Source organism: Primulina eburnea, chromosome 13 (genome assembly GCF_022965805.1).
Source record: "Primulina eburnea isolate SZY01 chromosome 13, ASM2296580v1, whole genome shotgun sequence".
Classification (NCBI taxonomy): Eukaryota; Viridiplantae; Streptophyta; class Magnoliopsida; order Lamiales; family Gesneriaceae; genus Primulina; species Primulina eburnea.
The window spans coordinates 28,870,354-28,885,182 of record NC_133113.1 but is presented as its reverse complement, the minus strand read 5'-3'; the positions used below and the strand labels follow the sequence as shown (position 1 = coordinate 28,885,182).

General features: G+C 35.0%; 2 protein-coding genes across 3 annotated transcripts; both read right to left on the bottom strand.

Annotated features, from left to right (window-relative positions):
• Positions 1–1,473: 1,473 nt before the first annotated feature.
• LOC140810192 (uncharacterized) lies at positions 1,474–2,757 on the bottom strand. Its single transcript, XM_073168060.1, has 3 exons — positions 2,360–2,757; positions 2,054–2,227; positions 1,474–1,796 (listed from the first exon to the last, which is right to left on the bottom strand). The coding sequence occupies exons 1-3, from the start codon at positions 2,720–2,722 to the stop codon at positions 1,617–1,619; spliced, it is 717 nt and encodes a 238-aa protein (XP_073024161.1). The 5' UTR covers positions 2,723–2,757; the 3' UTR covers positions 1,474–1,616.
• A 5,212-nt stretch (positions 2,758–7,969) lies between these two features.
• On the bottom strand, positions 7,970–14,124 carry LOC140810028 (uncharacterized). Of its 2 annotated transcripts, none has more exons than XM_073167825.1 (3): positions 13,894–14,124; positions 9,424–13,668; positions 7,970–8,446 (listed from the first exon to the last, which is right to left on the bottom strand). In XM_073167825.1, exon 2 carries the CDS (start codon positions 13,565–13,567, stop codon positions 9,470–9,472), a length of 4,098 nt encoding a protein of 1,365 aa, XP_073023926.1. In that variant the 5' UTR covers positions 13,568–13,668; positions 13,894–14,124; the 3' UTR covers positions 7,970–8,446; positions 9,424–9,469. The 2 variants fall into 2 exon arrangements, with proteins under 2 accessions (XP_073023926.1, XP_073023927.1); XM_073167826.1 differs by having other exon boundaries at positions 7,970–8,441.
• Positions 14,125–14,829: the final 705 nt, after the last annotated feature.

Here is a 14,829-nt window from a genome sequence, read left to right as displayed (position 1 = left end):
ATTGTCTTGGACCTTGTGAAACGCAATCTTACATTTTGCAAATTGTTTTTGTTTTTGACTTCTATAGGTTTTGTATTCTTTTTTTCTTTTCTTTTTTAACTGCTGAATGCTGCCTCAGTTTCCAAGTGGCATAAAAGAAGCTTCAGTGAAGGTGTTTATAATGGTGTTTCATGTCGAAGTGCATTGGTCAGTTTTAGAATAAATGATTCGAAACACTTGCTTCATAACTTGTTAGGTATGATTTTCTCCACATGATCATTCACAGAATGGACATTATAAATGAATTTTGCCCTCATGATGAAAAAAACTTTACTGTTTTGCAATCCTCGATTCTATATGTCCGGCTCCGCTACAGGGCCCACCCCAGGCCGACAAGAACCAACAGATGCCGGCCTCCCCACTTGTAAGGGGGCTTCTTGATGACTACATTTACTCTTAAACAAAGTCCAGATTCAGATTCAAAGTCAAAACAGTTGCACTCAGGCCATTTCACATTATCATATGCTGAGACTATGATTCAGTAACATGAGAGACCAAATGATTTGTCCAAAGAGATTGCCTTTTTCAATAAAAAAACATTGGTGTGGATCCTAAAGCCAAAACATGCTCTTTTTATCATATAGTAAAATACTTGAAAAGTCGAGGAGTTCTTAAGTAATTTAGCTTCTTGTAGATATTTATTAATGGTAATCATTGTGATGAGATACAAAGCTTAGCTTTAGTGGATTGCTTTTATATACTCTGTATTATCAAGAAAATGCTCATGGTTTAGGGTAATTAGGCATGTACACCTTTTGAATAATATATAGATTTACAGATCTTTATGCTTGTATGGGCATATCAGTAGCTATCTTTTAAATATTCTCGTGTCGGTTGATTGTTTAATTAGAAGCTTTTTGAGTAATCAGCAAGCACCGGTAGTTTCCGCTGAACTTCCAGGAGGCCAAACATCATACCAGGTTAAGCCGTTGCTGGGTGCGGGTTTTTGAACACACAAGGTAAAGTAACAAGTTATGTAATAAAATTTTTTCCAGTTATTGACTTTAAACCACCTTATCATATGTAATACTCTCAACTACTTCACCCCTTTTTAGCTATTCCTAGACTTCGAATATCTCATTCTTTTAAACCTTTGTTTTCTTGGAATAATAATTAGTATAAGAAGTGATATTTGCCTATTTTGGAGTCCAACTTTCTGAGGCCACTGTCCATATTGACATGTGATATCTAGCCACTACATACTAGTAATAAAGCGGTAATTTGTAGTGCAAAGTAGACTAGGTGCGGCTGTGGGATTGCTATGACAATTGGGAATCTGTAAATTCATGCATCTGAAATTGATGTCCCACTTTATTGGTAGTTCAAATCCTTCTTTTCTTCTAGTGTGCCGAAAATACCCACCTCGTATTCTGTCACATTTTGTTATTTCCCGTTTACATGCTATGTATACACGTCTATTCATCCAAACAAACCGTAGGGGGTAAATTCACATTTTCATTAGTTAATAAATTTTCTTGCTATATCATACATAGTACAAGCTGGTTTCATTTCTTGAAATGCTTAGTATATTATACAAGAGATCCTAAACCGTCATCTATGTGGAAATCTTTTCAGCATTAGGGGATTAGATTTTGCTGAAAAGCGTCGAGGAAATTGATCCAGTTATCATCACCCTCATCATCTTCCTCGACAAATACATTATCCCGCCGTTGAGGGGTCTTCTCTGTTTCATCATTCCTCGCAAATCTTCCTCTGATACGTGGACGACTATCTGCTAAAGTCTTCCTACATTCATACTGATTGACATAAAACTAGTTGTTAGAAGTAGACAAATTAGACCAAAAATGCGAATATAACAGGGAATGAGCACGGCGATCACCCCTTTCCCAAAATACTGTGTCCGATTCCGAATTAGAAATCACAACTAACATGACACACTCACGAAAAGACGTTACAATACGTGCATGTGCAAGAAACCATCGATAGTTGATACGAAGTTCAAATATATGTTTGGTTTAACTCTAGTCTTAAAAGTAAAGTGACTTGTATGTACCTTGATCTTCTTGTTGAAATTCCTAAGATTTCTCTTGCTTCTGTATCTCTCGATTCGTTCCCTTTTCTCTTCTGGGCCGTATTTACATGCTCTGTTCATACTTTCCATGACACTGTTCTGATCATTTGATAATGGACTGTTTGATCTCTGTTTTCTTAGTGCCATGTTTACTCCCTGCATTACATCATATGGTTAAAGTTCGTTCCAGCTTCCATTTTATTAAATCATTCCATGCATATGTATAACCAATCATCAATATTCTCGATGAAGATTCTTGGCGTATGCCAAGAATGTAATTTAGTTTACCAGCAAATCACCGGCGCTCGAAGCCTTCCTGACAGATGAAGCAATCATCGGTTCAAGAAACGTGGCAGATGATGTAGTATTTATCGGAGAGTGAACATCCGAATTCTTTAGTAGAGAGTGGCTACTGACGCTCCTCTGAATAAAGGTGGGACTATATTGTACGTAATTCGTTATCGAACTGCTACAGCCACTGCTGGTGTATCCGAGCTCGGACCTCAATGATGGTAGCTCGTCGTTCTCGTCTCCAGGAATGGCGAGACGAGATAGGAGTGGTGAAGGTGTTAATGTGGGGGTGGTGTCTGCTAAAGGATAACGGCTAAAATATTCTGAGGAATAGTCATATGTATAGTCGTGTCCGAACATGTTCTGTTCCTTGTGTGTGTGTTTTTTTTTTTTTACTTTGGCTTTAGTTTCGAGGGAATGAATGAATTTTCATCATGGGATCATGGCCTCTTCTTAAAGGGGTTGGACAGGCTGCTTGGGATGGCGTGGACGGTGACGTAATCGGATTTGGGGTGGAGTTGACTTGAGAATCTTTCTTTGGCGCAGGTGGACAGCATCCTGGCCTACTTGTAGTAGCAGTACCTCCTGGTGGCTCGGTTTTGTGGGTGTGGGGGAAGTAAGGGCAAAATCGAGACTTCACATAATTTAAATAATATGCTCTATAATTTGGACATTATACATGTTTACCCAATTTTCACCGACCCCATAATTAGAGTTATTGGGTGAAATAATTGTCCTTGTTTGATAGAGCAATCGAACCGTGGAGTTTAAGTTGCTGTGCGGTTTAAAAGATTTGAGTTGCACCATTACCACCAGCTATAGCTTTTGGTATAGCGGTAAGCACTCGGTCCTACAATTGGTATCAGACCCAAGATCACGGGTTCGATTCTCATTTATTGCAAAGAGTGCAATTATTGGGAGGGAGATTGTTGGGTGCAATAATTGTCCTTGCTTGGTAGAGCGATCGAACCGTGATGCTTGAGCTGCTGTGCGGTTTAAAAGATTTGAGTTGCATCATTACCACCATCTATAGCTTTTGGTAAAACGGTAAACACTTGATCCTACAAGAGTAATTAATTTTTAATTAAGACAAATTTTACATTTAACCTAAAACAGTTAGTTAAAAAAATATGATTTTATTAGATTTAAATACAATTATTATACATGTTTATCCAATTTTCAAATTCCACATTTCCAACTTGAGAGTTTGGTATTATTTTAAAATCAAAGTGGGTAAAATTTCAAATATATACCAATCACAAGTATCAATGCACTCAACTACTGTAGTACAAGAAAAATAATTCGATATTAACAAATTATTCTATTATATTCACTCAATATAATATCCATAAAGAAATATATGATCTTGCATATTTCCTACACAATTTATTTTAATTTCAATATGTTGGTTCAAATTAAACATTAGTATATGTAATAAATTATAATAAAAAATAGTGCTGAAAATGAAACTTATAATATATAGTACACCAGACTATTGAATAATTAAAATTTAATAATTTTATTCAATTGGATTTATTACATTCTTATCCTTCACATTTAGGAAAATTTGGAGACAACATTAGATTTGTTCAAGAGTTTTTTAATTAATTAATTTTAAGCCACAAATATCATATATAACTAAAAATAGAAGCTTTGACAATTGAAAGACTAAATCATTTATTCATTATTTAGTTGAGCTTTTAGTGACCTTTAATTTTGAGATGACTTTCAAGCTAATGTATGTGACTTAATTGTGGTAGTGAAATTGATTATTTTTTCGTAGCAAAATTAATGGAAAAAAAATAGGGCTTTAATAAATAAAAACGAAGTTATATCATAATGTATTATTAAATATTTATTTCTATGTATATATCGTTCAATTTATTTATTGATAAAATTTGACAAAATCCAACATAATTTTTGTATGATTTGGATTTTTGGACTAAAATTTGTTATTTGAAACCATTCTTATAAGTTCATTTAATATTTCATATCAATTTAAACATTTGGTTGTATTGTCAAATTTTTGTTTCAACTTGGTGATCATTCTTTATTTATTGAAAAAAATCGTTAAAAATCTTTGACGACAGCACATCTAATTTTTCATAAAAAGCCGCAATTAAAATATATTTGAAACTAGACCCCATATAACAATTCGGTTTAAATTTAGTGAAAAACTCATTGAAAGCTAAGGATGTGAAAATGGGCTAGCGTAGCGAGTCAACCCATAACACGCCTCAACCCATCATTAGACGGGACCGGAAAGGCTATTAAATTGCCAACCCAGCTCAACCCGCCTTGGGCTACGCTTTAGATTAGCCCGCTTGCCTATTTTTTTTTTAAAGAGAAAATATTAATAAAACTTTAAAAAAAAATGCCAAAAACATTTGAAATTCTAAGAAAATGAAAAATCATTCTTAATCAAATAGTTCAACCAATATCTAATAGTATTATTTAAGAAATTAATAAGGTATAAAATTAATTTGTTAAATAAAACATGAAAAAACTAAAGAAATATTACAAAGTTAATTATCATATAAATCAAATAAAATTTAAATATCTTATAAAGTTTTGAAACTGGTGCTTTAATTTTATTTTATAATTAATCTTTCAAAGTGTAGTGACAAACTAATAATTTATAAATTAGAGCCAAACAAATTCTAGAAGTGCATCATTTTTCTACACTACACGTCAATACTCAACTTGTTAGAAAACCCTAGTCACAGACCCAAAAAAAAATAAGAATAGAGTCAAACTCTCAAATCATATTATATATGTACAAACCCTAATCCATGAAAAGCCTACAAAATTTGAGTTCCAATCCTATAATAATTTTGCTTTTTGTCGTTCTATTTCACCAAAACATTGACGTGACGTCAGAAAAAACCGTGGCAGTATCATAAATGCTGATATGTCCAATGTAACACCACAACAATACCCTGAAAAAATAGTACTACAACCCAAATTTGATTATGTATAACTTAAAAAAGAATATATGACAACTTCGATAACTAATCCCCAATCAAATCTTATTCGTAATCTCGGTAATTATACCATAATCTCTAAGCATACCTTCAAATTAAAGCATATTGTGAACTAACTAAAATTTTGAGTTCAATATTGTGTGTGGTGAAGAGGTTAAAAACTGAATGAAAGTAGGTCCTCAAGAATCTTGGACATCACTTCTGGAGTGCGTGTACCCCTCTTCTGTCTCTCCGAACTCGTACTATTTTAGTCGCTGAAATCATTCATTTCGGGACTTTTTTCAATACCCAACGTTTCGTTCTTTGGTTGGACAAAACCCATTAATTTTCAAAAATAAACAACAACAAAAAAAAAAAGGTAGAAGAAGAAGATATATAATTGCACCAGTTTTTAGTGCAATAATGATATCCACCTAGTACCATTTTCACTCTTACTCTTCAAGAGAAACATGTGAACTTATTCCATATTTTCCCTTCGACACAATCTTTTTTTATTTGACACTGTCAACAATTCAGTAGGATCGTGATAATCAACATATAATGGTTGCATGCATTTTTATTTGTACCTCCCAAGCATGCATTTTTATTTGTACCTTGCAATTGCAATTGTCACTTCAACTATAAATAACCTGTATTTCACAATTATATTCGTGACGCAACGTTTCGTTCATTGATTGGTTGCAAATTGGAAAACTACAAGGGAGATTGAATAACGATTTAATTTTGAAAAAAAAAATTTATTACAATAATTTTAAAATGAATAATGACCATATTTATATTATTTTCCATATATATATATATATATATATATATATATTATTTCGATATAGTTACGAAAGTTAAGTGCGTGAAAAGAAAATTAAGCAAAATATTTGACCAAAAGTAGTTAATATTCAACTCTGTTATTTTTGAATAATAATATTTTAGTTGCGTTTAGATGTATGCATAATGGGGAAGGCACTAGTCTTTCCAGACATCAAAGATTTGATTAGTGAGTTGAAATAGAACGATGATGCATGGAAAAGTGATGGAAAGGGTTGTCCAATAAATTAATTAATTAGCTTAGCAATCTAAGTAATGGAACAGTGGGTTTTCCAAAATTTAATTTCGAGTTCGAGTAAAATCATCGTTATGGGTATATAAATTTTTATTGATGTGCTTCAGATTAATTGGAAATTTCTGAATTAATAATTTTTTAAGGAATTTCTTTGAATTCGAGGTTTTTATAAAAGCATTACCCGATCAACGTATGTTATATGGTTTGTCTTAATACTATTTATCTACGTCGTCAAGTAAGTCTTCGGACAACAGTTGTCCATGAAATATTTTGAAATATAAATTTACTATAAATATATGTAACTCCCATTAATTCGAACCACAAGAGTGTGTGTATTAGATCTTAGTTCATTTTCTGACGAGCTGATGAGACATCAATGAAACGTTGACGTGATATCGATATAACATTAATGTGTTCAATGCTCGTGAACACTTCCGAAAAAAAAAATTAAATTGTCAATAATCGATAGATACATGAATAAAACTGAAATTTGACAACATAAACAACTCAAATATGTATACATGAAAACAAAAAACAAACATATAGAAAAAAATTTGCAATTTTCACTTGATACATTGACAAGATGATACTCTTTATTTGATCGTCGTTTTCACTGAAATTTATAGATCCATCCCAACTAGAAGACTGCTACACAATTCCAACAAGGCGAAAGAGAAATAACATGAATATGAATTCGACATCAGTTGAAAACCAATGATGATTATAGAGCACTACAGTCGTTTTCATTTGTACAATCTTCTCCTGAAACAGAAAATGGAGGCCATTTGTGCTGAACGATAGGCTTTCTCGTCTTTAATTATTAGTTAAAAGTCGAGAGAAGTCACGTCTATAGGACAAGGGTCAACCTTAATTTGTACTTTTCCTAATTGTTTGCTAAATTCTTGATCAGATATAAGAGGTAATTAAGGATGTCGTAAGATAATATTATCCTAAAGTTCAATCATCCAATAGTCCTTATTTTTCTCACAGAAAATCTTAATTTACACGTAAGAATAAACTTGAACCGTCGGATATGGACTTGGGGAAATATTTTATGGGTCAGTTGAACTCAACCTCATGATTTTGTTCTAGTCACGTTTAATTTCTCGACATCATGTAATTGTCCACAATCATCACACACATTCTCAAAATTCAAACAACACAACTGCACAATTCAACCTAAAATTCTAAAATATTTTTAGTAAGTCTTTGATAAAACGATTTTTGATCATTCATGTACATATTTACAATAAAAAAATAATACTTTTGACATAAAAAATAATACTTTTCATGATTGATCCAAATAAGATATTCATCTCACAAAATCGATCTGTATAACTGTCTCATAATTTTTTTTTGTGAATATTTAATTAGATCAGCAATATCTTAACTTTTAATTAGTTAATGTTAAAGCTGGACAAGAGAACTTTTTATCAGAACAAATTTTAAAGGCTTACATTTAAAAAGTTTTCCATACTTGAATTGAGCTTTCAATGATTTCACAAGTGCTTAAAAAAGTTAAACACGTGTTTAAGTTTAACACTTCATTATCTAAATTCTTCACCCTAAGAATAAAATAAATCTGTCATATGAACCAGAAAAATTACATTATACATAGGAAGGGGTGAATCCCATTAATTTTGCAAGTTTTCTTAATTTTTAACCCAAATTGTACTCCGACTAGATCAAAAGAACTAAATTAACATACCAGTAAGGATATTCCGTTGCTCATGTTTTATTTTGGCATCTACACTTGTGCCATCCTACATGGCTCGACCAAGAAAATTTACATAACCTGATGAATCTGTGACAAAAAATCAGCTGCCGCTCTGCATTCAACAAACTTGGTTGGTGTTCGTTGCCTGCAACTAGGCAATATATGCAAGTATAACCCCGAAGCTCCACGTGCAAAATGATAGCAGTAAATGGTTGCTTTTCTTCTTGATTTATTATCTCCACGCGGCTCGTGATTGCAAATTATACCTGTTTGTATGTGAGAGTTGGACCTGGTTTCCATGACTGCACCAGAACTTCACACCTTCACTGGGGTGAAAAACAAAACACAGGAACTGGTCTAAAGTTCAAGTCCATAGCTCAGCATCAAGGCCAGTTTAAGATAATTTCAAGATGACACGATATGGTGATAGATCAATCTTGACACAATCAATAATCTTTACAGGGAATATGAAGTTTTCTTAGTATTACATGGAAAAAATAATTAAGTTCACACTTATATCTGCAAACGTTTGTCCAGGACCCCCTTTCGGAAAATTTTTATAGTTTGCTGCAAGAGAGTATCCAGCTCAAATTGTCTCCCAACAATCCATGTCATGGATATATAGAAGTAGCTACAATGTTTCGAAACAGAGCTAGCAAACGGGAAATAGTTCTGATCATTTCGAAATATTAGGGGTTATTGCTTGTTTTCTTCGAATGTTTGTTCCAAGTTAGTTTAAAATGCTAATACTGCCTTGTTAAACTTATCTGGAACTTGCAGATTATCATGCACCTTAGAATTATTTGAAGGACTTCTACTTCAGGATTTGATCAGCTGTATCATGGGTCTATGTAAATCTAATATTTGTCTTGCTTCAATATAAAGCTTTGTGCTGCCAAAATGTTGTGAGACAGAACGACAGACTTAGTGGCAGGCGTAACACATACTTTTTCTCCAGCTTTAGAAAATGGTTATCAGAATTTCAGTGAGCACACCACATCATACTGAATGGTCTTACCAACTATCTGTGACCAAATAGTTTGATGCGCAAGAAGTGCTCAAGATATCTTATGCTTCATAGAAAAACAGCAATTAATTGGCGTTCCTTCTAGATGATTTTGTATGTGCAACTAGTTCTCGGACTATCAATGATTAGAAAAGTAAATACAAGACGCTTAATTTGGTTGCTCAGTAATAAAATTATCTTAAATGTTCGAGGTCGAAAGAAAAAGAAATGGAAAAGTAAAATGCAACAAATAAGAGAGACAACATACTAAGCAGGGTAAAAGATTGTGCTGGATACCTTAAAGATAATGGCAGATAGCCTGAGAATACAACCATACTGGAGGTTATTCACCATATGTGTCCTCAAAATCTCCATTGGCAGAATTTTCTTGGCAAATCAATTCATTGCCCCCTATAGAATTCGATCCAAGGCCACTCCAAGTCACTGGTGAAAGATCATGATTGTTCTTTACCTGATCATTAACATTGTTGCGTTCAACTTCTGATGTCTTATTGCCGTCTGCAAATGATGCACCAACATTGAGATCTGAAACAAAATCAAACCCTGATTGCTCCACAGGTCCAGAAAAAGCAACTGTAACACCACCCTGATCAGATGGCTCAGAAGGTTCTTTCTTTTGTTTTCTCCATTTCTTCGTGGATGAAGTTCCATCATCCTCAAAATCTTCTTCATCTCTTTCTCGGTGTAAATAAACCCATAGCTTTCTTTCCCCATCAAATTGCACACAAGGATCGCGTTCATAATGCAAACGATCCAGTGCACCGCTAACAACTTGATTGACCTGTGCATCAGAAACATCTTCCACAATGTACTGCGAATCTCTAATCAAGGTGCAAACATCCGCTCGGGTTCCAATGCTTCCAGGCAATCTAGCAGCCGCATCTCTCACAAGACAAAGAATTGTCACATGCGGTGGTCGATCCCGTTTCAACATAAAGTGGTCCCGGGCCTTTGATGTTGGCTTGCCACCACACCTTCTCAAAGGAGCAACAATTGATTTCTTACCATCAACGGCAGTATAGGAGAATGCTCTGTCTGGTATTAGATACCTAAGGACTTCTTCCTTCCGGAAGTAGGTTCTTACTTCTTCAGGGTTCGGACTGATGGTACTGAGACTCTTCTGAGCTCTCAGGTCCTTGAACCTCTCTTTCTCATCCAAAATGTTTTGCATCAGTGTCAAAGGAGGAGCAGGAAGGCTTCCTATTTGCTGAAGGGCATCCTGACTGTTTTTCAGCCAATTAGCAAACGAGTCAACCAATTTGACAAGTGTTTTATATGGAAGGGCCCACATATCTGGAGATGTCTCCTCTTCAATCACCATAGAGTCAGAAAAATTGTGAACTGCAGGACCAATCCATGACCAACTCTTGGTAGATTTTTCATATACAACAAGAGGTTTCCACCCTTTTGCTCCTAGAGGTGCAGTTCTAGACGAAAATATTTTTAGAACGCCTCTGACCAAATCCTGAAGTGGTTCCTGAGTTTCAAGAATACAAGGATCTCCAGGATTTGATCTAACAAGGCTAACAATTTCCTGAACAGTACGAGAGATGATGCCTTGTTCCGTAGAATTTGGTAAAGCTTCAATACCAGAAGTTGAATTAACTGCGCTGGTATCTTCCTGCTTTCTTTCTGGTTCCTCCTTGACCCCTTCTCCAGCATCAACTTTAACATCATGTTTTCTATCCTCTGAGAAATCCTCTGGAAGCACAGTAATCATAGCCCGACGAACAGCTGAAAGAAGATGGATAATGGAGAATGAAAACCCAGTAAGTACCGTAGGTAAAATTAAAGGAAATGACTTGTTCTTCGGTTTGGTTTGCGCCTCGACAACTTCCATTTCCACATCTACAGACGGTAGCTCAGAAATTTCATCTTCTAAAACATCAAAGTCGTCCTCCAACATGTTCTTTTTACCATGTTTCTTCAAAGAATTGATACCATCGAGTAGAAGCTGAGCATCATGTAGACAATCATTATTATCTTTAAGGACCATGTTGGTTGAGCCATCCTTCAGTCTTCGTTTCTTTGAAATAGTGTTGCATCCCATCAGATGAACACCAGATATTTCGGTATGGTGGCCTGTGGATGGCTCAACCATTCGACCTTTCTTTCCCAACTTGAAAGAAACTCCATTATCTGCTCCAATTGCACGCGCCCCGTGCAAGTCATCCTCAAGACTATAATTGTTCATGTAATCTGATGGAGGATAATCAGTATTACATTGAGCCTCACTTATTGGCTTTCTCCCAGGAATAAAAGATGATTTCAGAGAAGATGACTTGAAAATGTTGCCACGGCTTCCTTCTACATGACCATTTCTTCCAAATGGATAGAACAGTTGTGGATCATCGCCTCCAATTACATTGCCTGATCCCATAAAATAATTTCTCCGTGAATCATCGGTGGGCAACACATTCAAGTAGCTAGCATCATGCATCTTACCCTTCTGCACTGATTTAATCATATCTAGATTTTCACCATAATCGTCCATCTGATTAGAAGATTTTAATGATCCATCAAGTCTAAGGTAACTACCTTTTGCATCTTTCCTAGAAAATTTGACCTTTTCTCGCTCTGGGCCATATTTTGAATCTGGCACACCACCAGGGTAAGCCCACTTGCTCCTCATCAAAGGATTCTCATCATCATCATCCATCATTTGATCCGAAGAATCAGACTCTGTTTCTTCACCTCTGTCCAAGTCTACAATATCTATGTTTTCTGCCACATCTCTTCGTCTATTTGGTTTCGAACATTTTCGGAACTTTTCTTGAAAACTTTTAGCTCTACTTATAGATTGTAAGAACTTGTCATTTGCATTGAGATCAATGGCTTTCCATCCTGTGGACCATTTGTTACTTTTGGTATTCAAATCTGCAGTGTGATCATACGGTGAATCATCAGGAAGCAGACCCCCAAGTGGTTTACCAAGCCATGATGGCTCGCTTCCACCCAAAAGCTCAAGTTGACTTGCTTTCAAGGACGAATTCAACTTCTGATTGTGACCAAACTCCATCTCATTCTCCGGAGACAATTGCTGAAAATTCTTGGAGAAGTTCAATTTTGCCCCCCAATTGTACATGTCTCTTCTATTAGATGGCTTTGTAACGCTAATATTGGAAAACTGATTAACAGCACTGTTCCTTCCATGATCACTTATATCACTCCTTGCTGTCTCTAGAAGCCCCAAGTAACAATCCACGTCACTCCCACCAGCTGAGCCTTTTTGTTTCTTTCCAAATTTCAAACTTTTAGACTTAGAGTTTACTCCACCTTGTGGTACATTCCGCTCCCTGTGCGAAGCTGCTGCAAATGTTGTGTCTTCCTCATCATTGTCTTGTATTTGTCTCTTCTTCGTCCTGACTGGTGCAGAAGTATTATAAACAGCTACCTCTGGTTTATTCCGATAAAGAGGCAAAGCCAAACCATAGTGTCTTGACTGCATGTCGACTTCAGGGTGAATCGACACTGAGTGGTTTGCTAACTCTTTTGCTGAGGTAGTTTTGGATCCAGCCAACTTCAAAGTACCTTTAGGGTTCTTCCTTGCCTGCTTGTTTGATTCCGTGACAACTTTTAGCCCAGGAGTACAAATATCCAATTCCAAGTCCCTGCAATATCCAGAAAACCGACCTGTCTTTGGAACTAATTTCCCATCCTTTGCCTTTTCGCCCCATAAATCATTTCCTGAATCATCTTTGTCAGATGTGTCAGTACCAAACTTTTCCATACTTTCATTCATCAAACTCTTCTGACACTTTTTAATATTCAACACACGAAGCTTCTCTTCGATACTATACCCTTTGCAGTTCATCCATGCATCTCTCATTTGACAGAGATTGTTTACCATCACATTTTGATGCTTTCGAATGTTATGATAATGTTGTCTTCTCTGGAGGAAATTCAAGCCCTGCCTGTAATGTGCTACCCTTGGCTCGCATGATCCTTCCTTCAGCATCTCAAATAATTTATCAACAGGACTTCCAAAATGCAAGTTATCACAAGAAAAAAGCTCTTTCAGTGTGAGAACAAAATTCTCTTGGTCCATATCAGGTAAATACTTGGCAAGACTAAATCTTTCCTTTTCGGTTAAAACCTCATTCCATACTTCCATAGATAGAACATCTGTAAACCCACGAAGATCATAGAGTTCATAGGGAATGCTGCAAGTTTGATCTCCGACTTGGCAAAATTCCTCTCCAGTTTGGCCTAATTCAAGTAAATCAAAGTCATCGGATCCCGCTCCCGAATCACATTCATCAAATAGATCATCTTCATCATCATCTGAGTCAACAGCTGAAACAGAGTTTCCACGCTGCAAATTTTCATCATCACTACACACAACCGTGTCCCCCATTTGGGGCAACTGATACTCTGGATTGCAACGAGACACCTTAAACCTACACTTTTCAATCGCCATTCAACAATAACATAACCGCAAAAAACACATAACAGGAATCATGTCTTTTCAGAATTTCAGAACAACGTACTCCAGAAGCTTCTCGAGCTCAATTCAAAATCCTAGAAGAACGAAAACAAATCCACATCAAGTAATAAAAAAAACCCGCCTATCCAATCCAATAAAAAAAACACAGAGCCCAGTAACTCTGAGAAAAAAACACATAAAGTAGAAAGAATATAATCCAATTCCCAATTCAAACAAGTACCCAATCCAATTCAAATACTTAACTAAAGAAAAACATCCAGATTATAAAGCAAAGCCAAAAGACTAACGAAATCAAATACCCATCAATCATGCTCTGAAAATACTTGGAAGAAGGTGATGATCAAAGAATGCCCTGGAATTCCGAAGACGTAAAAGAATCTGAGTGGGCAATGGAGATGATATGAAAACCCTAGCAATCGATATGGAAAGAGGGAAGAAAGAAAGTTAACGAGGACGTGGCCGCAGTATGCTAATGTAATGTGAGCGAGGAGGAGCCGACTGATTCAGGAGTTCTCCTGAAATGACCAAAATAGCCCCCATGTGGAGGAAGAGAAAACAAGTCGCCACCTATACATAATACATAAATAAATAAATATATATATATATATATATATATATATATATATATATATATATATATATATATATATAGCAAAAGTAAACAAAACAAGTAAATTCAATATATAAAATTTGTCCCTCGATATAATTTAATATCCGCTCTTCCAAATCTTTCAATAATACTTGTACTTTCAAAAATTGTGTTGATTTAATTATTCTCATTTCCAAATACCAGAAATATAAATTCTTTTTAAATATAGAATGTATCGTCGTGTTATCAACGAGACATAAATTTTTAGTATTGACTTCATGTCCAAAATCATATTTTATTCACAATAATAAAATTAATAAGAATAAAATGATTTTATTCATAACAAAAGAAAATAAATACTTTTATTCATAATAATTGAAGATGTACCCAATCAAAATAACATAAAGTCATGCCATAAACCAATAATCTAAATAAGTCATAAATATGATACTACCAAATAAAATATTCAATAATTTGCACGCTTCCATCTCGGATCAAATGATCGATTCTTCCTTCGGGATCTTCAAAAAAATCAGAAACATCAAAATATGTTGAAAGTGGTGAGACTTGGCTTGAATTTTCACCTTGATGATAATTTAGCACTAGACATTCTTTATTTTCTCTTTTGATGCATGATTTATATCAA